Source organism: Podarcis gaigeae (genome assembly GCF_964106915.1).
Source record: "Podarcis gaigeae genome assembly, chromosome: 15".
Taxonomy (NCBI): domain Eukaryota; kingdom Metazoa; phylum Chordata; class Lepidosauria; order Squamata; family Lacertidae; genus Podarcis; species Podarcis gaigeae.
This window is the reverse complement of record NC_139692.1, coordinates 34162368-34188335: the sequence shown is the minus strand read 5'-3', so window position 1 is coordinate 34188335 and position 25968 is coordinate 34162368. Positions and strand designations below refer to the sequence as shown.

At 45.3% G+C, this 25968-nt stretch overlaps 1 protein-coding gene and 1 long non-coding RNA gene across 3 annotated transcripts in view; one reads left to right on the top strand and one right to left on the bottom strand.

Annotated features, from left to right (window-relative positions):
- The window catches only part of LOC310832731, a 150634-nt gene that overhangs the window by 45519 nt on the left and 79147 nt on the right, over positions 1 to 25968 (top strand). The window lies entirely within an intron of this gene.
- Positions 1224 to 22180, bottom strand: LAT2 (linker for activation of T cells family member 2). Of its 2 annotated transcripts, none has more exons than XM_083714885.1 (13): positions 22044 to 22180; positions 18575 to 18687; positions 17831 to 17873; positions 14447 to 14490; positions 12349 to 12397; positions 11476 to 11513; positions 9250 to 9288; positions 8575 to 8605; positions 6778 to 6836; positions 6519 to 6575; positions 4831 to 4899; positions 3974 to 4025; positions 1224 to 1547 (listed from the first exon to the last, which is right to left on the bottom strand). In XM_083714885.1, exons 2-13 carry the CDS (start codon positions 18660 to 18662, stop codon positions 1535 to 1537), a joined length of 582 nt encoding a protein of 193 aa, XP_083571011.1. In that variant the 5' UTR covers positions 18663 to 18687; positions 22044 to 22180; the 3' UTR covers positions 1224 to 1534. The 2 variants fall into 2 exon arrangements, with proteins under 2 accessions (XP_083571011.1, XP_083571012.1); XM_083714886.1 differs by having other exon boundaries at positions 3974 to 4022.

The following is a 25968-nucleotide window of genomic DNA, read 5'->3' as shown; positions in this document are numbered from 1 at the left end:
CTAGGGATGATGGGAGTTGTAGTCCAAAAACAGCCAGAGACCCAAGTTTGGGAAATACTGTTCATAATGCCCTTTTAAAAAAGCACTCAGTGCATTTGAAGCATATGCTGATCTTTAGTAGTTGGAGGAATATCTTTAACATTGCTCCTGGGAATAGATGTAGACCTGGTCACATAATCCTTTTGTTGTTGTTGTTTTAAACACCCCAAGCAATTTGATATTGTCAGCAAACTTGACTGCCTCGCTGGTCACATCTGGATCATGGAGAACAGGATACAGCTAGCTGTTAATCAGGTGATACCACAGTGAAATCAGATGCCCCAAAGGAACATTTTTCCTTTGTTGGAACAGTTTGACCCGTGCCCACAGGGGGAAGATCCTTTGCATTGAATACAAGCCAGTGGTTCAGTGGGGAAAAATTGCATGGCAGTTAAGCTCATTGGCTCAGAGGTCCCCCCCCCCCCATCTTTGTCTGTTCTGGACCATTCATGGACAGGTTAAAAAACACAGGTCCTAATTGCAATCCTCAATTGACTCTACTTCCTACAGCCCTCCATTGGGAGAACAGCTTCTACTATCTTCATCTTGTTGCTTAACTAGCTTACTGAGCCATAAGAAGACCTGTCCGCTTACTCTATAACTGCTGAACGTGCACTTTGTAGACCACAGGGGCCTCGGAAAAGATACAGACCACACTAAGCTGAAGTCTCTCTGTTTCTTTCACAAGAGATCCACCCACTCGTTCTTCTGCCAAGTGATAAATGTCGAACTTGCCTTGCAAGCTAAAACAAACGCAGCTACAATTAACTCACCGGAGGAAAGCGAAGATGTTGTCACAGGACGAACTACAGAACTGTGCTACCAGTCTGTGTAGATACAACACTCAGAAGAATTATTTTTTAGCCCCACTTGAAGAATTAGGGCCCGAAACCATATTTTCACCAATCAGAAGCTAATGGTTGTCCATGCCTTGTATTGGTCGAGAGAATAAAGATGTATTGGGATCTGTTGCTAGGTGTTTGATGGCAGAAGGGCAATAATTTCACTCCCAATTATTCAGCCATTGCAGAGCCCACATAAGGCTCCCCCACTCTGGGGGGCTTTCAAAATTACACCGTAAACAGCACTACTCTGGAATAACCTTAACTTCCCAGATGTTGGGACACATTCCCCACCCCAGCAGAACGGTTAAATCTCTTGTTGTGAATTATACACAGGGTTCGCTTGCTTCTTTTATTTTCTAAACTGCTTAGAATAGCATAGACTTTGCTCTGGCTAACAGACAGAACAAATAAAGCAAGAAAATGAAATGTAGATTGCCATTTGCTCATACTTCATTTATGAACAATCTCTCTCCCCCTTAACACACACACACACACTTTCCAGTTGACTCTTTTTGGAGAGTGGCCTGCCTTGGTCAGGTGCACGTCACTGAATTTGCTTGAAGTTGAACTGCAAGGCAGGAACTAACTGAAAGTGGCCAGGTTCCCTGGACTGTAGAATGAACGACTGCCGAAGCTCTCTTCGCCAGCTCTTAGGCAGGAAACCTAAAGGGAGGAGGGTGGATAGATAAGAGGACTCTGTGAGTTGTAGGGAATCTTTAAGTCAAATCCCCCATTTGATGCATCTCCAATAGATGGCCATCCAGCAGGTGCTTCAAGACATCCAATAACTAAGAGATCCTCCATCCCTTTTGGGTCATTTTATTCTATTGTTGAACTTTTCTTGCAGTCAAGATGCTGCTTCTGTTGCAAGAGACCCACCCCATTCTCCCTGCGGGCAACTTAAGTAAATTTGATTTAGTCCTGCCCTCCGGGGCAGCAGCAGAAACCAATCTTCACCGATATGGAAACCATTCAGATATTGCAACTTTGCAATCATCCTTGCTCTGCATTCTTCAGGCGATTCCTCCAACCTTTCCTGGTCAGACCTTTTCCCCCATTGCCCTGTCCTGAACCTGTTGTAACTGATCTGTAGTCTCAAAAGTGTGGGCCCCCAAACAGGACACAGTGCTCCAGAAGAGGTGTAGTGGTTAAGAGCGGTAGTCTCGTAATCTGGGGAACCAGGTTCGCTTCCCCGCTCATCCACATGCAGCTGCTGGGTGACCTTAGGCCAGTCACACTTCTCTGAAGTCTCTCAGCCCCACTCACCTCACAGAGTGTTTGTTGTGGGGGAGGATGGGAAAGGAGAATGTTAGCCGCTTTGAGACTCCTTCAGGTAGTGATAAAGCGGGATATCAAATCCAAACTCTTCTTCTATTGCAGTAAAATTACTACCTATTCTGACTTGGAAACCATGGCTCTAGGAACTCAAAAACGGCATTAGCTTTCCTCACCGCCACATGTTCTGCTTGCAAACAACTGCAATCCTGAGCTCTTGCCTGACACGTTATCATCTCCATCCCTTCCAAGTTCTATGCATCTGGATTTGGCCGGTTGTATGGGACATCCCCAGGTCTTCCAAGGTTTGAGGCTTTTCCCATTTCTTTTCTCCCTATTGGGTCTCCCCACCCCAAAATGGAGGCTGTGAAAGAACTGGACTAAAGGATGGCTCAGAGCTCAAAAAAAGTTTGAGAAGGAGGATGCGAGAAACTCAAGTCACTGCAGCCTAGTCTTGTTTACTCAGAGTTGGGCAACCTTTTCAGAGATGAAGGCCTCATTCACTTGGAGGAAAGTGGTCAGGGGCCACCAACCAGTGGCGGTGAGTCAAAGCAGAAAAGTGGGTGGAACACTCCTTTTCTCTCCCTTATTCAACCATCACCATTTTCTTTTGTGGAACATGGGGGGGGGGAGGCATCAGAGGAGATGGAGGGCCACCAACAGCTGCAGATTGCCAACCTGTGGTCTACTCTGACAGCAGAACAGAAAGGGGAAGAGCCGTGGCTCAGTGGTAAAGCAGCTGCTTTTGATGCTAAAGGTCCCAGGTTCAGTTCCCAGTGGTATCTCCAGGTGGGAGAAACCCTGAACTGCTGCTACCCAGGGTAGCCTATGGAGCAAGTCAGCCCACTTGGTATATATGGCAGCTTCCTATATAGCTCCCCCGACATCTGAGCTGAAGGTCTTTCCTCAGTCCTGTATACCTGAAGGAGCGTCTCCACCCCCATCATTCAGCTCGGACACTGAGATCCAGCTCTGAGGGCCTTCTGGCAATTCCCTCACTGTGAGAAGTGAGGTTACAGGGAAGCAGGCAGAGGGCCTTCTTGGTAGTGGTGCCCGCCCTGTGGAATGCCCTCCCATCAGATGTCAAGGAATAAGCAACTATCCTACTTTTAAAAGACACCTGAAGGCAGCCCTGTTTAGGGAAGTTTTAATGTTTAATACTGTGTGGTGTTTTTAATATTCAGTTGGGAGCTGCCCAGAGTGGGCGGGTTATAAATGAATTTATTATTATTATTATTATTATTATTATTATTATTATTATTTTCCTAATCTTGCTGCCAGCAGTCCAGTTCACTCATGCAAGAGGTATGAGGTGACAGAAAGAACTGGATCACTTCAGACTGTAGGGCATGGGTAGCAATTTTTTTTAATGCTCACACTAACAAAAACAAACCCTCCCTGCAACTAAAAAATCAGCACAGCAGGCAAAGGACAGGCTTTGAAGCTCTGTCCTTGGTGTGCTAGATTTCTAACTGCAAGGAGTCCCCTTGCCACACTCTATATTAGGCAGGTTTTGCATCTGGGACCTTAGGGGTATAACCACATGCTCTTAACACTGAACCATTGAACAAATTGAGCTAAGGAAGAAGCCATCGAAAGTTCTCAAACAGACAATGACTGCGTGCAGACTTCCTCTCCATATGTTTTGGACCACAACTCCCACTAATCTGAGACCACATGTGCTGGCTGGGGCTGATGAAAGCCATAGTTTAAAACATCTGGAGGGAAGCAGCTTGTGGAAGCTTGCTTTACACTCGTCTGCCAGGGGCAGGGAGAAATAAGCACACACACACACACACACACATATAAATTACCTGCAGTTTGGATGTGAATTGATGTAATCTGATTCATCGTCGTCAGAGTCTTCTGGTTTGAGAAAAACATTCCAGGGTTGGTCCAAGACATTTTTGATGTAAAAATTGCCACATGTCTCCCTCCCAATCATGCACTAATTAGCTAGGGGCATGATCTACAACAACTTCGTTCTGCTGAAGTAAAGCGGTCTTGGGCAGTTTGTCGTGTTCATCCTAGGAAAACTTCCCTGATATTTGAGTCCTATAGATTCAATACGTGACTTCAGCCATCAAGCTAAACCGTAGTTCAGTACAATGCAAACAAGCCATACAGCAATGAGAAGGAATTCAGAAACTTTTAGTTAACCCCAACTTGCCATGTTGCCCAGACCCAAAATGAAGGCTAACACTAACAAAAGCGGTTTAAATGAGCCAGCTTTGGCTTGTTTGAAACAAATAATAAATGCTAACCATGGTTGGGACTAGACAACATAAAACCATGGTTAACCCAAAGTGGAAGCTTCTGAACTCCTTGCACTTGTGTGGAAGAGGGAAGGGGCATCGCCAAGGACTCAGGGCACAGACACAAATTTGCCTAAAATTTGCTTGTATTAATTTAAGTGAACAGATGCAAATTTAGTTCACCTTTCAGAAGGGCAAAAACAAAAATCTGGCTTTTGCTAACAGGGCTTACTTTTACAGGCTGGTACATCAATACAATCCGTCCCATAGCTAGAAAGCAGGAAAATGTTTTATGTGCAGAGCAGATAGCTCAAGAAAGTTAGCCAAGTCACACATGACACACATCATGTTATCAAAGAATTGAGATTGTAGATGATTTCTAAGATTTCTCAGAGAATTTGCAGCCCATAGTTCACCTGCAATCTGTGAGTGCTTCCATATCTGGATCGTCGTGCTGTTTTCATAAACATCCACATCTGCCAAGACTACAGAAAGGAAAGAGAATCCAGTCAGGGGAGGGAGCTGAAATTATTTGATTATTATTACTACATAAAATGTCTTGAAGCAACTTACAATTGTAAAAAGAAACAAGCAAAGAAACAAACAAACAACTGCAAGGACTTAAAATGTCAAACAAGATGAAGATTGCCGGCTGAGCAAATCTCACCCAGGTCCTATAGATAACCAGTTAGGCACCTAGGATTCTGGGGGAGAGAAGCAATGGCTGCTCTGAAACAATTGCATTGTTTGTTCACAGGCTTACTTCCAAACTTCTTTTCTCTCGACCCCATCATAGACTCCTCTGTATTTAATAGCTCTGAGTGCCATTCCTTATGTAGCCAAAATGGCACCACCCACATTCTGGAGGGATATCTCAGCAGACTCGACCCCATGGAAACCCAAAGAGCAGCCCAACGAGGGCTGAGCATGCTCAGTGTGTCGGAATTCAAGCCTATATCAGTAGTAACTGGCAACTCTCCAGGCACCCGGCTTGATCTCCTGTTGACCTCCTTGGCTGCATTCTCCAGCAAGATCCAGGCTAGGTCGCGATAGGCAATTATTCTCAGCGTGAGAAGAACACACACCCTCTTTCCTGCCCCCCCGGCAGGGGAAAGAGATAGACAGAAACGTATTTACATGCCTTTATTTCTGTCTTTGCAGCATTACAAAAACATGACTGCTCTCTTGAAGCTCCAGCAGTCGAGTGACTAACACATCCTGTACTTCCTGTACAGGAACAAGAGGAAGAGCTCATATTACACTCTGAGCTAATTTCGGTGCTTCGCACTGTGAACTGACTGTCCCTCTGTTTCCCACGGAACAGTCCCAACATTCCATCATGTGATGTTTTCAAGCTAGCAATTTGCAGCTGCATTGCATCCATATCGTAACACAGTGGCCCACATTCCCCACCACAACTATCCAGTGCTAGCTGGTTATGACAGGGGTACATGTGTAAAACTGGGAGAGGAAGGAGAATGGGCAAGGTCATGTGGCTCGCTTGTGAGGGAACCGCCAGAAGGCCCTTGGTGTTGGACCTCAGCATCCAGGCAGAACGATGGGGGTGGAGACGCTCCTTTAGGTATACTGGGCCTTTGAGGTTGTTTAGTGCTTTAAAGGTCAGCACCAACACTTTGAATTGTGCTCGGAAACGTACTGGGAGCCAATGCAGGTCTTTCAAGACCGGTGTTATGTGGTCTCAGCGGCCACTCCCAGTCACCAGTCTAGCTGCCGCATTCTGGATTAGTTGGAGTTTCTGGGTCATCTTCAAAGGTAGCCCCACGTAGAGTGCATTGCAGTAGTCCAAGTGGGAGATAACTAGAGCATGCACCACTCTGGCAAGACAGTCCACAGGCAGGTAGGGTCTTAGCCTGCGTACCAGATGGAGCTGGTAGACAGCTGCCCTGGACACAGAATTGATGTGCGCCTCCATGGACAGCTGTGAGTCCAAAATGACTCTCAGGCTGCGCATCTGGTCCTTCAGGGGCACAGTTACCCCATTCAGGACAACAAATTATAATCCTTCTTAACAAGGCTGAGTTGATCAAATTATGCCTGGTGTTTAGAAAGTGGAGAGATAAACACCCGAGTAAATAGAATTTACCAAGCCCACTGCTTCTCGATGGGCCAGCCACGTTTTGATAAGAGTAGATATCTTCATCTGAAAGAGGAAATATTTGAGAATCAACATGGCATAAAAAAGAAGAAGCCCAATATCAATTAGGTGCTCGGCTGAATGCATATAGGAGGAGGGATGTGGTCGTGTGCCCCCGACCCAGCCCCTGGGTGCAATGAGCACAAGGACCCTCCACACATCTAAACTGCACACCCTTCATCTGTGTATTCTTGTCTCGTCCACTTACCGCTGGATTGCCTTACGAAACTCCCACAATTGTAATAAATATCTGCAGCGATTGGTTTGCTAGAAGAGGGAAGAAGAGGGAGGGGAGCAGGAAATCCTTATGGAGTCAGAGAGAAGGATTTCCACCCAGAGCTCAATATTTTGGCAACCAAAAAGGCACTGTGACTTGCCCAGGAAGCTTTTGCTACGCAGCTTCAACATTTATTTATCAATGGCACCTCCACTGATAATGAAATACCACAAACTGACTAAAAACACAGTATTACAATAAATTACTAAAAACACAGTATTACAATAAAGCTGTCAGGCACATCAGAAAGAGCCGGATGGAAAATAATTTTAGGCCCAAAAGGCCTGTCCGAATAATACAGTTTTTAGAAATGCGAGCAGGGATGGCTCCTGGTAAACATCTATTGGCCAAGAGTTCCACAGGGCACTGTCCTGACATACTAAAGGCTTGGTCCCTGGTGCAGGCCAGTTGAAACTCAGGGGCATGTGAGACCAGTAAAGATGGCCTACGCTCCTGCATTATTGTGCCTGTTTTCTGAGATGAAGTGCTAAGAAGAACGTAAGAAGAGGCCAGCATCCTGTTCTCACAGTGGCCAACCAGTTGCCCAAGAGCCCTCTCCTCTCCTGCAGTTTCCAGCTGCTGGTATTCAGAAGCAATACTGCCTCCAACTGGCTAGTAGCCAACTGGCTAGTAGCCATTTGTAACCTTCACCTCCATGAATTTGTCTAATCCTCTTGTAAAGCCATCCAAGATGGCGGTGTTGTGAGAGGAACGCACTGGAAGAGGTCATAGCTGAAATGCTTTCCACCCCAGTGACGACACCAAGCATTTTGAGACTCTCTGAGCCGAAGAAATTCGTTTTTTGATGGACCACTCTTTCCATCTAACCCTAGAAGCCTTCCGAAGGAAGCCGCTTCCAGAAGACCTCATAGGGGGGCACAAAAAGATTGTGGGAACAGTTTGATAAATATTAATGTAGGGCAGTTTAGGGGCTAGTTTTGGGTGTGAAGCTACTGGATATTTTTTACCAGAGCTTTATGCTCCCTTCAATATTGATGTACATTAAAGGAACTGCTAATTTGGGCCGATTTGTTGTTTTTTAACGTTGCATTGTAGTGACATTATACTTTTAATTGTGTACCCTTATGGTACTACTGAATTTAGACTGTGAACCATAGAATCATAGACGTGGAAGAGTTGGAAGGGGTACCTGAGGATCATCTAGTCCAACCCCATGCAATGCAGGAATATGCAGCTGCCCCATACGGGAGCAGTCTTGGCATTATCGGCGCCATGCTCTAACCTTTAATTTGAATTCAGCCTGATCTTTTATTTCCCTTCTCTTCCCTCCCCCTCCCCTTTTATGAAGATCACCTGCTCTGAGACCCCATAGCTAATTCTCCCCTGGTCAAGTAGGACCAATTCAGCCAGCTAGCCCTGGGGATTATCTAATTGATTTTTGATTTTTATTGTTATTCATGTTTTTATACTGTATTTTATGCTGCTTTTATAATTAAGTGTTTTAAATTTGTTGTTAGCTGCCCTGAACGGGGAAGGGCAGAATATAAATTAAAAAATTATTATTATTATAACCAACTGAGCTATGTCGAGTGCAGAGGCATTTGTGGAATTTATTATAAGAAGGTATTGGCTATGACCAAGATTTCACGTGGCCCATGTAGGGTGGGAAAACAGAGTTCCGCTGTACCTAAGAGATCAGGAAAGTTTCAAAATAAGCAAAACATCCTCCCCTCCTGCCCCCAAAGCCTACTGCAATGATAGACTTACACATATGCAGGATCTTGCTCCATTTGCAGCACTGAAAGTACAATTGAGTGACCGTTAGTTTGAAGGCCATCGAGATAAAATTCAGAAGACTATGCTGAGGTTTCCTCTCCAAATCCCAGTGGTGCTGGGACCAAAGTATATGGCAGAGAATGGAGAGATGATTGATCCAACAAGCCCTCGCACACAGGGTGAGGAAACAAGATGGCAAGGGAGAGGGGACAGGACAGGGCGGTGAGAGAGTTGGGGCAATGCTTCTCTTGCGCAGAAGGATTCTGCTTCAGGTTCTGGCTCATTCTCCTCCCATGCTCAGTGGCAGCGGTGCTGGAAGGGTGAAAACGGGACACTCTCGGATGAAATCAGAAGCTGGGATAGCTTCTGTAATTCTGTGCATGTTCAGGGAAAATAGGGGCACTTGATGGGTATGGTGCTGTTGACTCATGAAAGAAACAACAGGGCTCAATTTATGGGGAAAGGGATACCCTTCATGGGTATTCCATCTTCTGATTGTACACACCCCAGTTTGGGACAAATCCTGGCCTCTTGGAGTCTCTTGGAAACAGTGGCCAAAGGGGGCTGAATCCCCTCTAGCCCTCTGAAATTCACCCAGCACCAGTCTGTGCTTAAATCACAGCATCCGTTTCCTTTACCTGTGATATGCTGAAGTAGTGCACTTACCTTTTTCAATATTTTGATACCTGGGCTCAGGGCAGGCTTCTGAAAAAAAAAACCATGACTGGGTGTGATGAAGTTCTGCCTGTTTCAGCCTGTGTTTGGCATGCGTTCGTTCATAATTCCACCTCGCCCCATTTCAACATTTATTTTTAAATCTACATCATACGAATACTATTTAAACACACATTGTTCTGGCACAACATATTGACAAATGTATTTTATGTGAATGCGTGCATTTGTCAACATTTTGTTTATCTTTTGAGATCCACTTGGGTACTTCAGTACTAGAAGAAAAGAAAGAAAGGCAAAATATGGAAAGTGCAAAATCTGAAGAATGGTTCCATTCAATTCTGAATATTAACCCCCAAAGTCAGTGAGATCTGTGGGTCTTTCCTCCTCCCAGACCTTTTTTTTTAAAAATCTGGATCAATAGGCTGCTGGGTGATTTTGAGTTTGAGTGGCACTTGTCAAGCATTAAAACTGCTTGGACATTTGCAAAGCAATAAGCAGGGGCAGGTATGGTTTCAAATTAGATGGGCATTATTGGTATGTTGACATTCTTGCATTGCAGAGGGTTGGATTATATGAATCTTGGGATCCCTTGCAACTCTACAAATCTATAATGAGAAATTTTTTTAAAAAAAAGTTTTGCTCCCCATCGCTTCCCTAACAAGCTAAATTTGAAATGCTACAATGCCGCCACCCTCCTGAGGGCACCGTGGAGAATGAGTTGGGGAGGGAAGTGTTCCCTCTCTGACCCCAGAAATATCTGCCAGCCATAGGTCGCTCTCTTCAGAGGCTGCTCTGTGAGGTGTCCACAGTACAGGCCTGGGGAATCTGTGGCCCTCCAGATGTTAGGATCATAGAATCGGAAAGGACCCAGTGGATAATCTAGTCCAGCGCTCTGCAATAATAATAATAATAATAATAATAATAATAATAATAATAATAATAATAATAATACTTTATTTGTATCCCGCCCTCCCCGGCCAAAGCCGGGCTCAGAGCAGGTAAAAATAGCACAGCATACATAAAACCGCACAGTCAATTAATTAAAATACATTCTAGAATCAATTCAGAATCAAATTAATGGCAAGAATCAGGTTCTATGAAGATTACAGAAGTAGAGAGGGGGTCAGACTGTGCCTTGGCCATAGCAGGAATATGCAGCTGTCTCTTCTGGGGATCAAACCTGCAACCTTGGGGTTATCAGCACCATGTTCTAACCAACTCCATCTCCCATCAAGCATCTTGTCCAATATTCAGAGATGGTGGCAATTGTGGTCTAGCAACATCAGCCCTATTTAGGAAAGTTTTTAATGTTTGATTCTATTTTTTATATTCTGTTGGGAGCTGCCTAGTGTGGCTGGGGAAACCCAGCCTGATGGGTGGGGTATTAATATTATTATTATTATTATTATTATTATTTGGAGAGCCACAAGCTCACTGCCCCTGCAGCTTTGCTTCAGGGAACATTCAAGGTCTATGATGAATATTCCTGAACATAATCCTCAATTTTGATGTAAATTCTGTATTGCTTTGCAATGCAAACCACTGCTTGCTTCCAGAGGTAGCATTCCCCAATGCTACTACCCTCAGTATCTTAGCTGAGTTGCGTACATGCTTGCTTTCAAGTGATGTGGATGTTGGTTTCAGCCACTCCTCCTGGGGCTTCTCTATACAGTGGTACCTCAGGTTAAGTACTTAATTCATTCTGGAGGTCCGTTCTTAACCTGAAACTGTTCTTAACCTGAAGCACCACTTTAGCTAATGGGGCCTCCTGCTGCCGCCGCACTGCCAGAGCACGATTTCTGTTCTCATCCTGAAGCAAAGTTCTTAACCTGAAGCACTATTTCTGGGTCAGCAGAGTCTGTAACCTGAAGCGTATGTAACCTGAAGCGTATGTAACCCAAGGTACCACTGTATCGTTTAACCAGTTTCTCCTCCTCACCCTTTGCGAACCACATTTCCCAGGATTCTTGGGGGGAAAGCCATGCCTGTTCAAAGTGGCGTGATACAGCTTTAAATGTGTGGTGCGGAGGTCGCCAAAAAAGACTTTTCATGTGGCCTGTTTCACAGAAACACACCAGCATCATGGACACAACGCTATTGGACTTACACGCTTTAAAAGCCCATCAGTTCCAGACAGAGAATATTGAAGCCTATGCCTGAGTTTAGTCTGGCTCATGGGGCCTTTTCAGGTCCTGTTAAATGAGTAAGAATACTTACGAAGGTGACTTGGAAGGGCCGGATGTTTGCTTCTTATGCTAAAATATAGAGGGACATATTTAGAAACGGAGAAAGACTACGAAAAAGCAAGGAATGCTAGATTGTGGCATGCCCAAGCCTACCCAATTGCTTAAACTGAGTGCTTGGCCAGGCAGATGGTAACTGGCCACAGGACCTTTTCAGCAGTGGTACCTGATTTCTAAATTAAGGTTACCAGATTTTTTTCAAAGAATCCAGAAACACTTAAAATAGAGAGAGAGAAAGTTATTTTTAAAAGTTTGTGTTTTTTTTAAAAAAGAAGTAATATCTTCTCTTCTGTGAGCAGTTGGCTGGGTGGCTGGGCACTCTCGCTCCTGGCTCAGTTTGGGTTGTGGGGGGGTGAGCAGTTCCCCCAGTTGACGTGCCAGGCATCCCCGGTTCCCCCTTGGCAGTGGCAGCAGCAGTCTCAGCATCCCAGAACCAGCCTGGTAGTGCAGTTGGCTCTGGCTGGCTTCAAGAGCTGCTTGCTGCTGTGTCGTCCGCCATTTTGCTTCGCCGGCAGTCCCCATATGATGTGTCTTGTGCCATTGAACCAATCACACAACATTCATCCTCTACTAATAAATCTACAACACTTAAAATATAAATCCAGGGACATTAAATGAAATCCGGGGACATTCTGGGGACGGATTTTGTCCGGGGACAGATTTGTAAATCCAGGGACTGTCCCTTGGAAACGGGGACATCTGGAAACCATATTCTAAATGGGGAGGGAGGAGGGAGGAGAGAACCATATTCAAAACCCTAAGCGCCCACAGGGGTAAAAATGAAATAAATGCATCAGGCTGATGGAGCACGGTCTTCTTCAGAGGCTGCCAAAGCAGCCTGACCTACCTTCGTCCTGGCATGTCACACAGGATTTTTGGACAGTCATGTCTCGACACTGAAAACAGACAGGAGAGACAGAGACAGCAAGTAGTTAGTCACACCTTTGGAGGGGAAGGATTCAAATGCTACTAACTACATCAGTGCAGAAATGCAGTTTCTGCTACCGCCAAAAGAAGGAGGTGATGCCTGGGACTGGTTGGATGCAGAGGGATGGTGAAAGGAACCAGCTGGGGAATCCCTAGGGGAAGAAGGCTCAGAGGCCAGGGAATGGTGGTGGGACAGGGGAGAAGAGGGAGAAGACTTGGAAGAGGAGGTGTCAGAAGCTGAAGAGGCAACAGGGCTTAGTGAGCGGGGAGAGTCTGTGGCAGAGAGCAGTGCAGAATCAGAGGCAGACTCAGAGATGGGCCAAGAGGCAGAGATGAGTCAGGCTGGTGAAGAACCACAGGCAGGGCCGGATTTAGGTTTGATGAGGCCCTAAGCTACTGAAGGTAATGGGGCCCTTTATATGTCCAGCTGACCTTCGTCAACGACAAATTGTTGCTGTTTTTTGTGTTGAATATATGCTATGTGGTAGTTTATGGACCTAATAGGTATCTAAAACCATTTGCACACAACAAAATACAGTGGTACCATGGGTTAAGTACTTAATTTGTTCCGGAGGTGCGTTCTTAACCCGAAACTGTTCCTAACCTGAAGCACCACTTTAGCTAATGGGGCCTCCCACTGATGCTGTTCTCATCCTGAAGCAAAGTTCTCAACCTGAAGCACTATTTCTGGGTTAGCAGAGTCTGTGACCTGAAGTGTATGTAACCTGAAGCGTATGTAACCCGAGGTACCACTGTATGTATTTTATCAAAGTAATTGTTGAACTTATCTTATATTTTGGAAATGTATATCCAGGTTTTTCCCCCTTTATTTTTTGGGGGGCCCCAAGGGAGTGGAGCCCTAAGCTATAGCTTGTTTAGTTTATACGTAATTTCGAAATTAATCACAGGTGTCTCCCCGTTCTGCTGTGACCAGCTTTTTTCTGCCCTTGCATCCCAGAACCAGAAGAGGCATGAAAAGGGCGGAGGAGGGCTTGGCTGCACGCAGGCACAGTCTCCAAATGCTTGGAACAAACCCTTGAGAGATGAGGAGCTTGTCGCAGCAGGAGTGGGAGAAACTCATGACTCTTCACCAGCTCAACTCATCTCTGCTTCTCGGCCTCCCTCCTTCTACTCTCCTGCTTCAGCTTCTGCTGCTGATTCTGGACTTCTCTCCATCACAGATGGAGAAGTGGAGACAACCACCCAATGGTAAACTCTCTAATCCCAGGCTAAGCTGGCTAACAGCATCATCCTTCAAAACGGAACATGGTTTCCAAAGACCACATATCAGGTGCAACGCACAATATGGATCCACTTTGGCTATAGCAGACAGTGGGAGTTAACTCAGAAGAACACACTTACACCTCTCTCACCACCAAAGAAACACAAGTGAATAGCAGAGAACCTACACAAGCGACGCTGACACAAAACCCCACATATATTAAGGTAAGTAAAATACAGTGGTGCCTCGCAAGACGAAATTAATCCGTTCTGTGAGGCTCTTCGTATAGCGGGTTTTTCGTCTTGCGAAGCAAGCCCATTGACAGCTTAGCGGATTAGCGCTACAGCTGTCAAGTGGCTTCCAGCGATCAGCTGTTAAGCGGCTTATCAGCGGAACAGCTGATAAGCGGCTTAGCGGCTTAAGAAAAGGGTGAAAAAAGCGGAAAAAAACCGTGGGGGGATGCAAGATTTTTTTCGTCTTGCGAAGCAACCCCATAGGGGAATTCGTTTTGCGAAGCGCCTCCAAAACGGAAAACCCTTTCGTCTAGCGGGTTTTTCGTCTTGCGAGGCGTTCGTCTTGCGGGGCACCACTGTACAAACATTGCCACCCACCCCCACTCACCGTTCCACCTTCCACCTCCCCCCCCCTTTTCTTCCTAATGTCTCAACAAATGAAACTGATCTGTAAAAAATGTTACTGGGGGGGGGGGGAGAGAGACACATTGCATATACTTTTGAAAACCAAGAAAATATTTAATAATAAAAAAACAAAAATGGGGGGAAAAGAACACACTTACTCGAATGGGAGCGGACCGCCTCAAACCTCTGCTGCTCTCCATAACTGAAAAGATACAGGAAGAATCTTTGGTGTTTAGTTTTCAATATTTTGCTGCCAAGGAATGCATTCCCTTCATTATGTGCAAAGATGTGGGAGAAATTCAACTTAAAGTTGACAGAATATGCACAACTTGCAGACTTAACATATAGAATAAGAGAACAAGAAGAACATATGTTTAAAGGAGATTGGAAAACGTTTATTGAATATATGGAAAATAACTGAGTACAGCTGAAAAAGCATTAAGATAAATTTGACAGCGTAAATCATTTTTGATGGACGCAATAATGGAAAACCGATTCGTATAGTTTTTGTAAAATATGCAGGGATATAAGATATGCAAAATGAACCATGGAAAGAGAAGAAGGGAAGTCATTGCTATCTTATGTAAAATGTTATCTGAAATGGTAAGACAGAAAATTTAATAAAAATCATATAAAAAAATGTGGGAGAAATTCAGTTCAGTTCATGTTTAAAGGCAAATCTATCAAATTCACACTTTCAGAAAAATATGATTATTCCTGCCTTCTTGGGATGCATTCCAACTCAACAATTTGATGCTTCTATGAGAATCGAAACACAGCCATCCTTTGAAATTCCTACTTATTCAAATTTTGCAAATGCAGTTCTCTCACAAATGTCTACACATGATATTAGGGGGAAATGTGCTTAGCAATTAACATGTTATTGGAAGTAACATAAAAAAATGTGCCACGTTAGGAGAAACTGCTTGCAAAGGTAAGTTTTTTCCTTAGAAAAAATTCACAACAAAATGCTGAAGAATTTTCATGAAGGTGTTTTAAAGAAAAGATTGCAAATTGCTGCAGAAATCTCGAGAAATGGTTAAGGTTGGAAAAAGGAGAAACCAAGAGAACCTGCAGTGGCCAGGAACAGGCCAAAAGTGGGCAGGTCACCCCTTCTCTCTCTGCCACCCCACTCCCCCACCAACCAATATGAAATTAGGCAGCATGCCAGCTATGGCTTTTAAGACACCAGTTGGCCCATCCCTGGCCATTGGCCACGTGAGCTGGAGTCCAATTGTGGGAAGGCCACAGGATTCCTCATCCCTGAATGAGAGAAAACAGAGCCGACCTCAGTTACGGAGTAGACTGCTGCAATACACCCTCTGTGGGGCTGCCCCTGGAGACTGTTTGAAAACGTCAACTAGTGCAGGACGTAGAAGACTAATGTTGGAACTCAAAGCACACATTGCACCAATACTGTGCTGTTTACATTGCCTACCAATTTGCTTCCAGACAGAATTTAAGGCACTGGTTTGGGACTCCTTCAGATTGGTGTTTTGATGCATCATCATCATAATAATAATAATAATAATAATAATAATAATATGTCAGGGGCTCAGGAGCAGAGGCACAGGGAAGAAAGGAAATGGAGAGCGAAGGGGAGGAGTCTGAGGGCAGCGTGGGAGAAGATGACAGTGGCCCGAGAGATTCCATGAGCCTTTCCAGCGAATTGGAAGATTCCCAGAGGGGGGCGCCGATGGCCAGGGCAAGGGGGGTCCCAGGGGGGACGCGCCAGGAGCAAGGGGCCAGCGGTGACTCCCAGAGCAGCGGGTGGAGGTCAGGACTAGCTTCCCCACCAGAGCGTAGTGGGGGGGAAGAATCCCAGGTATCAGGGCTAGTGTCTCCTCCAGGAGAGAGAGAAGATGAGTTAGGGCTGACCACGCCTCCATCGGAGAGCGAGGGAACGGTCGAAAGGAAGGTTGCCGACTGGGCGCATGCGCCAAGTTCAAATGTACAGGCGAGCGGCACAGCAGGTAGCCCGGATAGGGAACCAGGTCCTAAAGCCCGCCGGAGGGTGGGGAGTAAATCCGGGGAATCAGCGTCAGAGGAGTCCAGAAAGGCTGAGACCCCAGCGGGCAGGAGGGCCCAGAGGAGGAAGGAGCTAAGGAGGAGGTGGAGCAAGGCTAGAGTCTTAAACTGGTGTGGAAGGGGAGGAGATTCAGACGGAGCTTCGGCGGTCTAGAGTTTAAGACGTAGAACTGCGCGCCAAGGCTTTAAAATGGAAACTGAACTTCAATAAAGACTTTTGTATATATAACAACGACCTGGTGTTGGTCCTTTGTGAGCTGGGACCTAGGGCAGTTCTGACAAATAATAATACTCCACCCAAAAGGGACGCGGGTGGTGCTGTGGGTTAAACCACAGAGCCTAGGACTTGCCAATCAGAAGGTCAGCGGTTCGAATCCCCACAACGGGGTGAGCTCCCGTTGCTCGGTCCCTGCTCCTGCCCACCTAGCAGTTCAAAAGCGCGTCAAAGTGCAAGTAGATAAATAGGTACCACTCCGGCAGGAAGGTAAACGGCATTTCTGTGCACTGCTCTGGTTCACTAGAAGCGGCTTAGTCATGCTGGCCACATGACGCAGAAGCTGTACGCCGGCTCCCTCGGCCAATAAAGCGAGATGAGCGCTGCAACCCCAAAGTCAGCCATGACTGGACCTAATGGTCAGGGGTCCCTTTACATTTACCTTTATACCCCACCCATGTGGCTGGGTTTTCCCAGCCACTCTGGGTGGCTTCCAACAAAATATTAAAATACAATAATTAATCAAATATTAAAAGCTTCGCTAAACAGGGCTGCCTTCAGATGTCTTCTGAAAGTCAGATAGTTGTTTATTTCTTTGACATCTGATGTCCTTGATGCAATAATAGCACATTAGTTGTGGGTTGTACTGGAACTTCCAGACATCATTCTGCTTCTTTAGCTGTTCTGGGATGCTTCTGTAATGTCACTGAATTATAGCCATCTGGATGGACCCTCTTGCACCATAGTGCAACAACAACAAAAATCTGAAACATTTCCGATATTTAATTTATATGCCGCTGGTTTGCAATAGAACCTCTTTAAGCAGTCTGTGTTTGGTTAATGTGCTGCTTCCCTGAGGGCACTGTTACTGCTCCTCAGCTGGTTTTAGTAAGCTGTTTGATTTTATTAAACTTTTTTATATGCCAACTTGGGAGAGCTAAGGCAGGGTAGAAAACTCTGGCCCAAAACCTGTGCTGCCTTGCAGCTATGCTCATTTGTGAGAAAGGCTTCCTTGAAGAACAATCTGCTGCCTTGTGGGATATATCTGGGGAAATGAAAGGCTAAGGAACAAACCCTACACAAATTTGGAGTGGATGGCGTCTCGTACATCCCCTTCTGGCAACTCATGCAGCCAAGCTGGTGCTGAACGTATTGCTCTGCTTTCCTTTGGACCACATCAGCGAGTCTGAGAGGGGCGTCTTGGCATTTGGGCAGCCCAGGACCTCCATACACACTGCTCATGCTTACGCCCCAGAGAGCAATAAGAGAATCAGACATGCAATGGTGATCAGCTACTTACTGATTCCTCTGACTGTCCAGGCCTGTCTGCTCTTGTCTCCCTCCTACAAGGAGGAGAAAAACACAAACATTTGTGAGCTAAAATTATACAAAAGGTGGGAGTAACATAGCATGGTCCAGAACAAAAAGTTGTCATTTGTCAAGAGAAGATGAAAAGGGGGAAATCAGGGTCATTCTAAGGTTGTGTGTGGTAGGTGCATTTGCAGAGTGTGGTTGGCGGGGCAGTATCACTGTGCCCATTTTACAGATAGGCAAAACTGAGGTTGCGCAACAGTGGTTTCGTCAACACATATGCTTAAGGTATCTAATCCTGCACACTATCAGCTTTCCAGCTGCACCATTTCCAAACAATTGTGTCCAACTACTCCTGCCAACCTAGCAGTTTGAAAGCATGTCAAAGTGCAAGTAGATAGATAGGTACCACTCCGGTGGGAAGGTAAACGGCGTTTCCGTGCGCTGCTCTGGTTCACCAGAAGCGACTTAATCATGCTGGCCTCATGACCTGGAAGCTGTATATCGGCTCCCTCGGCCAATAAAGTGAGATGAGCGCCGCAACCCCAGAGTCGGTCATGACTGGACCTAATGGTCAGGGGTCCCTTTACCTTTTTACACACACAAAAAAAACCTTTAACCTTCTCTTTGTGGCCATAGATGAGGCCCGTTTTTCACAATGTGTTGGGGACATATAAAGAGGGGAAACCCTCTAAACACGGATCCAGATCCGTGTTTCAAAGGAAAGCCTTACCTGTCCTTTGGCATTTCATGCACATGCTGACCAAGGCTCCTAAGAACATCAAGGAGAAGGCGCCCCAGATCAGCTCCACTTGGCTCATAGCTCGATCTTGCCGCAACTACAACCTCTAAAATGCAAGAGGAAGGTGGGTGGACAGCTCAAACCACAACACATGTATTTTCCCAACTCCGGCTGCACAGAAGCAGGCAAAGACTACCATACCCTCCAACATTTCTCCGGTGAAAATAGGAACTTCCCATTCCATAATTATGTTTTTTCTATTTATACTCCACACATCTTACTGGGTTGTCCCAGCCACTCTGGGAGGCTTCCAACATATATAAAAAGGTAATAAAACATTAAACTTTTTTTTTAAAAAAAACCCTTCTCTATTCAGGATTGCCTTTAGACGAATCGGGGGTTGGATAACTCCAAACCCTCCAACATTTCTCCATTGTGTTAAGGAAAAAATCCGAGGGCTCCCTTGGACAAAAAACAAAAACACCAACCAGGATTACTTGGAGCAAAACAGCAGCCTGTAGGCTAGGCCTTTATTGATCTATTGCAACAGGGTGCTCCCCTCACCTGCAGGAGAGAGGAGGGACCCAGAAAAATGGTGTGCAAGGCCTTATAAAGATTTTTGAAATTGCCACCCTGTAGATCAAGACCACCCCCAGAAACATTATACATACATCACAGAAGGGATGTAACCTAAGACCACCCCTCAGATAGATCACACCTACATCACAGAAAAGGCAGTCTAAAACAGAAATTTTAATATTGTTTATCTCCTGTTGTTGTTTATCTCCTGTCTGGCAGGTTACTTGATTGGATTGCCTGAGGAGCCTGGCCATTCTTTTGTAGTGATAAATACTTAGTTCCTGGGCCGTGTCCCAGGCTCACACCCTATTCAAACACAGACATACCCTTAAGACAGGATTTGTGAAGGAAAAGACAATGGGGAGGCTTTTCCAGTTTGACCTTGCAGAGAAAACATTTGCTCAGTTTCGGAATCAAAATGGTTCCAGGTTGGCCTTCCTATGCTGATCTATGTATGTGCTTGGTTGGTACACTTATGAACATTACCATATATTTAAGACCATAAAATTCCTATCACAATTGAAAATAGGGATATTTTATAAGGAAAAGCGGGACATTCCAGGATCAAAACAGAACTTGGGATGGCTTCTCTAAATCAGGGATGTCCTGGGAAAATAGGGACATTTGGAGGGTCTGGACTACGCCTGTGTGCAACCTTCTGCTCCTCCCACTTCAGTCCTCTGCTGGTCCTGGGAGACAGTGGAGCAGCAGGAGGAGATATGGAAGCCCTTGACTCTCCACCAGCCTGACCTCTCTCTCCCTTCTCCTGCCTCTGACTCTGGGGTTCCCCCAAGGAATCCTGGGAACTGTAGTCTGTTAAAGACACTGGGAATTTTAACACTGTGAAGAGGTAAACACCAGTTCCCAGGATTCTCTGGGGAAAGTCATAAGCTATAAATGTGCATTAAATTATGCTTTCAGTATAGGGTGTGGAACCACCCTTTGCAATACTCATGACTACCTAAAGAGGGAGGTCTCCCCCACGGCCTTTACGCCCGGAGTCGAACACTACCCAAATGCATCACATTCCCACCCAGATCCAACGCCTGTCTGATGACACTTGAGTGCCCAGCTTGGATATTTGAAGGGAACAAAGCAACTCACGAGGCCTTGGCTCACCAAGCAAGGAGGGAAAGCTGGAGACTCTTGCTCAGACTTCTCCTGCTGCTGTTGGAAAGTCTAGAATCATAGGCCTGGGGTGACCGGAAACATTGAGAGCCAGCCCTCATGGGATGCTGATCACTGGGTCCCTCTAGCTCATAGAATCATGGAGTTGCAAGAGATCTGGGTTGTCTAGCCCAACCCTCTGCAATCTGAACACACAGTCTCCCTTCCAGTTTAAAACCATACCGGACCCTGCTTCACTTTACAAGTGTGCTAGCAGTTTTATCGCTGCACCACTTGGAGCTAGTGTCATCTAAGCTGACTGGCAACAGCTTTCCTCGATTTCAGATGGAAGATGTTCTCAGGCCTGCCTTGAGATGCTGGGGTCTGCTCTGCTGCTGAGTCCGCAATCAATCCTTCCCTCATCCCCAATCCTCCCTAACCCCACCAGTACAAGAAAAGACTAATAGGTTTTAACATGTGAATAAAATAAAGAAACGGGAGAAGCAGTTACTCTCTCTTGGGGATGTAACCACTGGCGTGGTTTGCAGACTAAATCCACCATCTCTTCCTCTCTTTCTCCTCTGCTGCTCATCTGGAATTGTCTCCCAATTTACCTTAGCAGCGCTGCATCCCTGACATCCATCCATCCCCTTCTTCAAAGCCCACCTTTCCTGAATGACTTTTGCTACAGCTCCTTCACGCCTAAATCCAGCCAGAGTACATGCACCTTAAATGAAGCCAGAAGCTGGTGGGAATTGTAGCGCAAAGCGTCCAAGGGCGTCAGGTTGGTGGAGGTCAGCCGATAGTGTCCCAGGAGAGGGAATGGACACAAGGCAGAAGAAGAGCCCTCGTGCTAGGAGGGAAGGGTGTGCTCCATTATATGGCAGCTTTTCATTGCAATTCCCACCTTGTAACGAATAAATGCTCAGCTTGGTGGCACATTTTTCAATTTTAACTGCCTAACGGATAGCCTCACCTCTAAGTTCAGTTTTCACAAGGAAAGAAGGAGAGAGATTCAAGGATATTGTAGGCTGGCGGTAGAGAGAGAGACATTAATGGGATAGAAGGAGAGCAAGGGCGAGAACCTAGATAGATAGATAGATAGATAGATAGATGATAGATAGATAGATAGATAGATAGATAGATAGAGATAGATAGATAGATGATAGATATAGATAGATAGATAGATAGATAGATAGATAGATAGATAGATAGATGATAGATAGATGATAGATAGATAGATAGATAGATAGATGATAGATAGATGATATAGATAGATAGATAGATAGATAGATAGATAGATAGATGATAGATAGATAATTTATTACGGTTGGAAACCAGCTTATAAAACACACTTGGGGGTATAGTCACAGAAGGAAAACAAACAATTAAAACAATGTACAGCAATAAATTTAAAATGTATAAATGCAATAAGCATATAGACACTTAAAAATTTAAGATAAACTACGGCAGGGAGCTGACCCAGAGTCACCCATGAAACCGAGTTTGGGGATTTTCTTAATGAACTAGTTTGAGTCGGGAGATGGTCTGCGCCTACAGATCTGTACACAGAATCTGGAGACCATCCTAGAAGCTATTCATGCAGAGGAATGAAATAAGGTCTTAGCGGGTGACTGCTCAGCGGACAAATTAATACCCCTAAATCAGTCTTTCGCCCAAAAGGTTCCCCCATTTCTCTGAGAACCCAGAAGTGAAGTGTCTGGAGTTGAGGAAGGAGGTGCAAAAGTGAGAAGGCAGATGAAGGCAGCTCTACCTTCTGGTTCCAGCTGTTCTCAGGAGCTGCAGCTGATCCTTTCCCCTCTGGCCATCTCCCCTCGATCTCTCTTCTCTGCAGAAAGAGCTGACCTCAATGTGGTCACTCGCTCACAGAGACGGTGATCAGACCTCTCGCTTCCTGTTCCCCTACATGAGTCACCAAACCCGGCATCCGGAAGCCAGGCTCGGACGCGGCCCTCTCATCAAACCACAAGACCAAAAGCAGTCGTGGGTTGGAACGCCTGTGCGTCACATTCAGGTCAACCGCTCAGCCAAACCTGGGGGAAGGCTGGCTTAAATCCTACAGGTTGACTTGGAGGAATATCGGAAGCTGCCTTCACAAGAGAGGCAGACCACCGGGGTCAGCTAGCTCACTGCTGCCCACAATCAGTGGTAGTGGCTCCACGGGGTTTGGGGCAAGTCAACCTGGATAGCTCAGTTAATTCGAGCATGGTGATGATGATGCCAAGGGTGCAGATTCGATCCCTGTATGGGTAAAAAGGTAAAGGGACCCCTGACCATTAGGTCCAGTTGTGACCGACTCTGGGATTGCGGCGCTCATCTCACTTTATTGGCCAAGAGAGCCGGCATACAGCTTCCGGGTCATGTGGCCAGCATGACTAAGCCGCTTCTGGCGAACCAGAGCAGCGCACGGAAACACCGTTTACCTTCCCGCCAGAGTGGTACCTATTGATCTACTTGCACTTTGACGTGCTTTCGAACTGCTAGGTTGGCAGGAACAGGGACCGATCAACGGGAGCTCACCCCGTCACGGGGATTTGAACCACCGACCTTCTGATCGGCAAGTCCTAGGCTCTGTGGTTTAACCCACAGCGCCACCCGCGCCCCTCCCTGTATGGGACAGCTACATAATTTCTGGAAAGTGAACCTGGGACCTTTCCATGCAGAGCGTGCACTGAGCTACAAGCCCCTCCCCTGATAATAAAGCGACTTTCCACTCCTGGTGGTTTTGAATGACCGAGAATCATAGAACTGTAGAGTCAAAAGTGAACCTGAGGGTCAAACCTCCTGCAGTGCAGAAATCACAGCTAAAAAGCTCCCTGGCAGATGGCCATGCAACCTCTGCTTAAAAACCTCCAAGGAAGGAGAGCCCACCATCTTCCGAGGCCGTTCATTCCACTGTTGAAGAGCTCTTACCATCAGAATCTTCCTGATGTTCAGTCGGATTCTGCTTTCTTGTCATTTGAATTTGTTGGTTCAGGAAAAAAGGAGCAGGAGAAAAACAAGCTTGCTCCATCTTCCACAGAACAGCCTTCCAGATACTTGAAGATGGCGACTGTATCTCCTCTCAGTCTCCTCTTTACAAGGCTAAACAAACATGCCCAACACTCTGCAAATAGGCTTGGTTTCCAGACCCTTGATCAACCCATTTTTTAAAAAATTACAGTGGTACCTTGGTTTACGAACTTAATCCGTTCTGGAAGTCCGTTCTTAAACCAAAGCGTTCTTAAACCAAGGCATGCTTTCCCATAGCAGCGGGGGACTCAGTTTACAAATGGGACACACTCAACAGGAAACAGAACATGTTCTGCTTCCAAGGCAAAGTTCAAAAACCAAAACACCTACTTCCGGGCTTGCAGCGTTCTTAATCCAAGTTGTTCATAAACTAAGCTGTTCTTAAACCAAGGTACCACTGTACAGTGTATAGTGGTACCTCGGGTTAAGTACTTTAGCTAATGGGGCCTTCCGCTGCTACCGCACAACTTCTGTTCTTATCCTGAAGCAAAGTTCTTAACCCAAGGTACTATTTCTGGGTTAGCAGAGTCTGTAACCTGAAGCGTATGTAACCTGAAGCGTATGTAACCAGAGGTACCACTGTATTTCATTTCACCAAGAAATCTCTTTCCAAGAAACATCGCAAGCTGATTTGACAATAAAATTGTTCAAAAATGAAAACGTACACAAAAACTAATTTCAAATGCAAGACAGGTAACTGACTGGGATAAAGATCTCCACTGAAAAGGATGCTTGATAGGCACCAAAAAGGCATTAGAGAAGACAACCATCTGATATGTAAGGGGAAGAAGTTTCAAAGGGGGGGTGCCACCACAGTAGAGGCCCAGCAGTTCGCAATGTGCCAGTTTTGCTATACGACACTGTCCCAGCTCACAAAGGACCAACGCCCAGCTGTAGTTATTTACAAAAGTCTTTATTGAAGTTCAGTTTCCATTTCAAAGCCGGAGCGTGCTGCTCTACGTCTTAAAGTCTAGACCGGCGAAGTTCCGTCTGAGTCTCCTCCCCCCTGACACCAGTTTAAGACCCTTAAAATAGGGAGGAAATAAGACGGTAAATAACAAATAACAAACTAAATATCAATGTATGTAATTTTTATTTCTTAATTATATTTAATAGCAGTATGGCTATATTGTTTTTTGTAACATAAAACCATTCAATAATTTTTTTTATTTTTTTTTAAAGATGCCAGGGAGAAAGTCTCAGATGTTTCCTGAGAGTGCGTATTTCAAACAGATCTTACCATCAGGCCCTACAAATTTTTTACATTGCACATTGCTAGGCCCACCTTGAAACAGGAAGTTGATGTGCGATGGTGCCAAACCACGACACCCCTCTGAACAGAAGGAAACATTTAATGTGAAACGAAGGTTCCCCCCAGAGCTGATACAGACCCTAAAAGATCACCCCCCTCAGCTGTTAAATTGCACTTGGTAAAAGTTGGCTTCAGGGCCATTTGTGATAAAAGCCATGCAATAACAGGTGGTTGTATGTTTTTTATAGATGGAGTAAAACTAAGGGTGGAACACCAAATAAGAACATCCTGTGGTAAAATTATGGGGTTCAGGAGCTAGAGCATTCCAGGGAGGTATTGTTATTGTTATTGGGTTTTTTTGTTTAGGTTTTTATTATGTATTTTGTGTTGGCTTTTTTAACATCTTTATTTAAAGTTCCAAAAGTACATAACTATATGTGCACTAAACATGGTGAAATGTAAATAAAAGAGAAAAAAGAAAAACAGAACCCGTGTAGAAGGGAAAATAAAAGGGGGAGGGGGAACCCAAAACTGTGTATTTTACAAGGTTGTTATTACAAAAAAAATTCCTTCCAGTAGCACCTTAAAGACCAACTAAGTTAGTTCTTGGTATGAGCTTTCGTGTGCATGCACACTTCTTCAGATACACTGAAACAGAAGTTTCCAGACCCTTCTATATAGTGAGAAGGTGGGGAGGGGTATTACTCAGAAGGGTGGTGGGAATGGGTGATTGGCAGATAGCTGTGATGAGCCTGTTGATGACTCTTAACGACTGCAATAGGCCTTACAGGAAAAAGCAAGGGGTGAGAAGGTGAAAAATGGCTTTGTCATGTATAATGAGATAAGAAACCAATGTCTTTGTTCAGACCAGGTCTCTCTCTCCAGGTTGTTATTGTACTTCACCAGATCTTAACCTATTACAGTATTTGTAAGGATTCCAAACATCATTGAATTTGTCCATGGCAAATCTGCGTTTACGTGTTGCGGGTTTGTACAAGTCTTCAATCCAATCGTAGAAGGGAGCCACATTTTTATTTTTCCAATTCATCAGTATCAGTCTTTTTGCTGTGGGTCAACTCGCATTGTCCTTTTGTAAGGTTCCATGTGCTGGGTATACATTTCAAGAGGACATTTTGCTCTGAAAATGTTAAGGTTGTTCCGTACAGTTGTGTTGATAGTTTCAGTTACCTTCTGCCAAATACCTTTCAATATAGGACAATGAAAAAACATGTTTTAGAGAAACATTATCTCCATTGCATCTCCAACAGTTAGATACCTTAGATAAGGTAAAGGTAAAGGTACCCCTGCCCGTACGGGCCAGTCTTGCCAGACTCTGGGGTTGTGCGCCCATCTCACTCAAGAGGCCAGGGGCCAGCGCTGTCCGGAGACACTTCCGGGTCACGTGGCCAGCGTG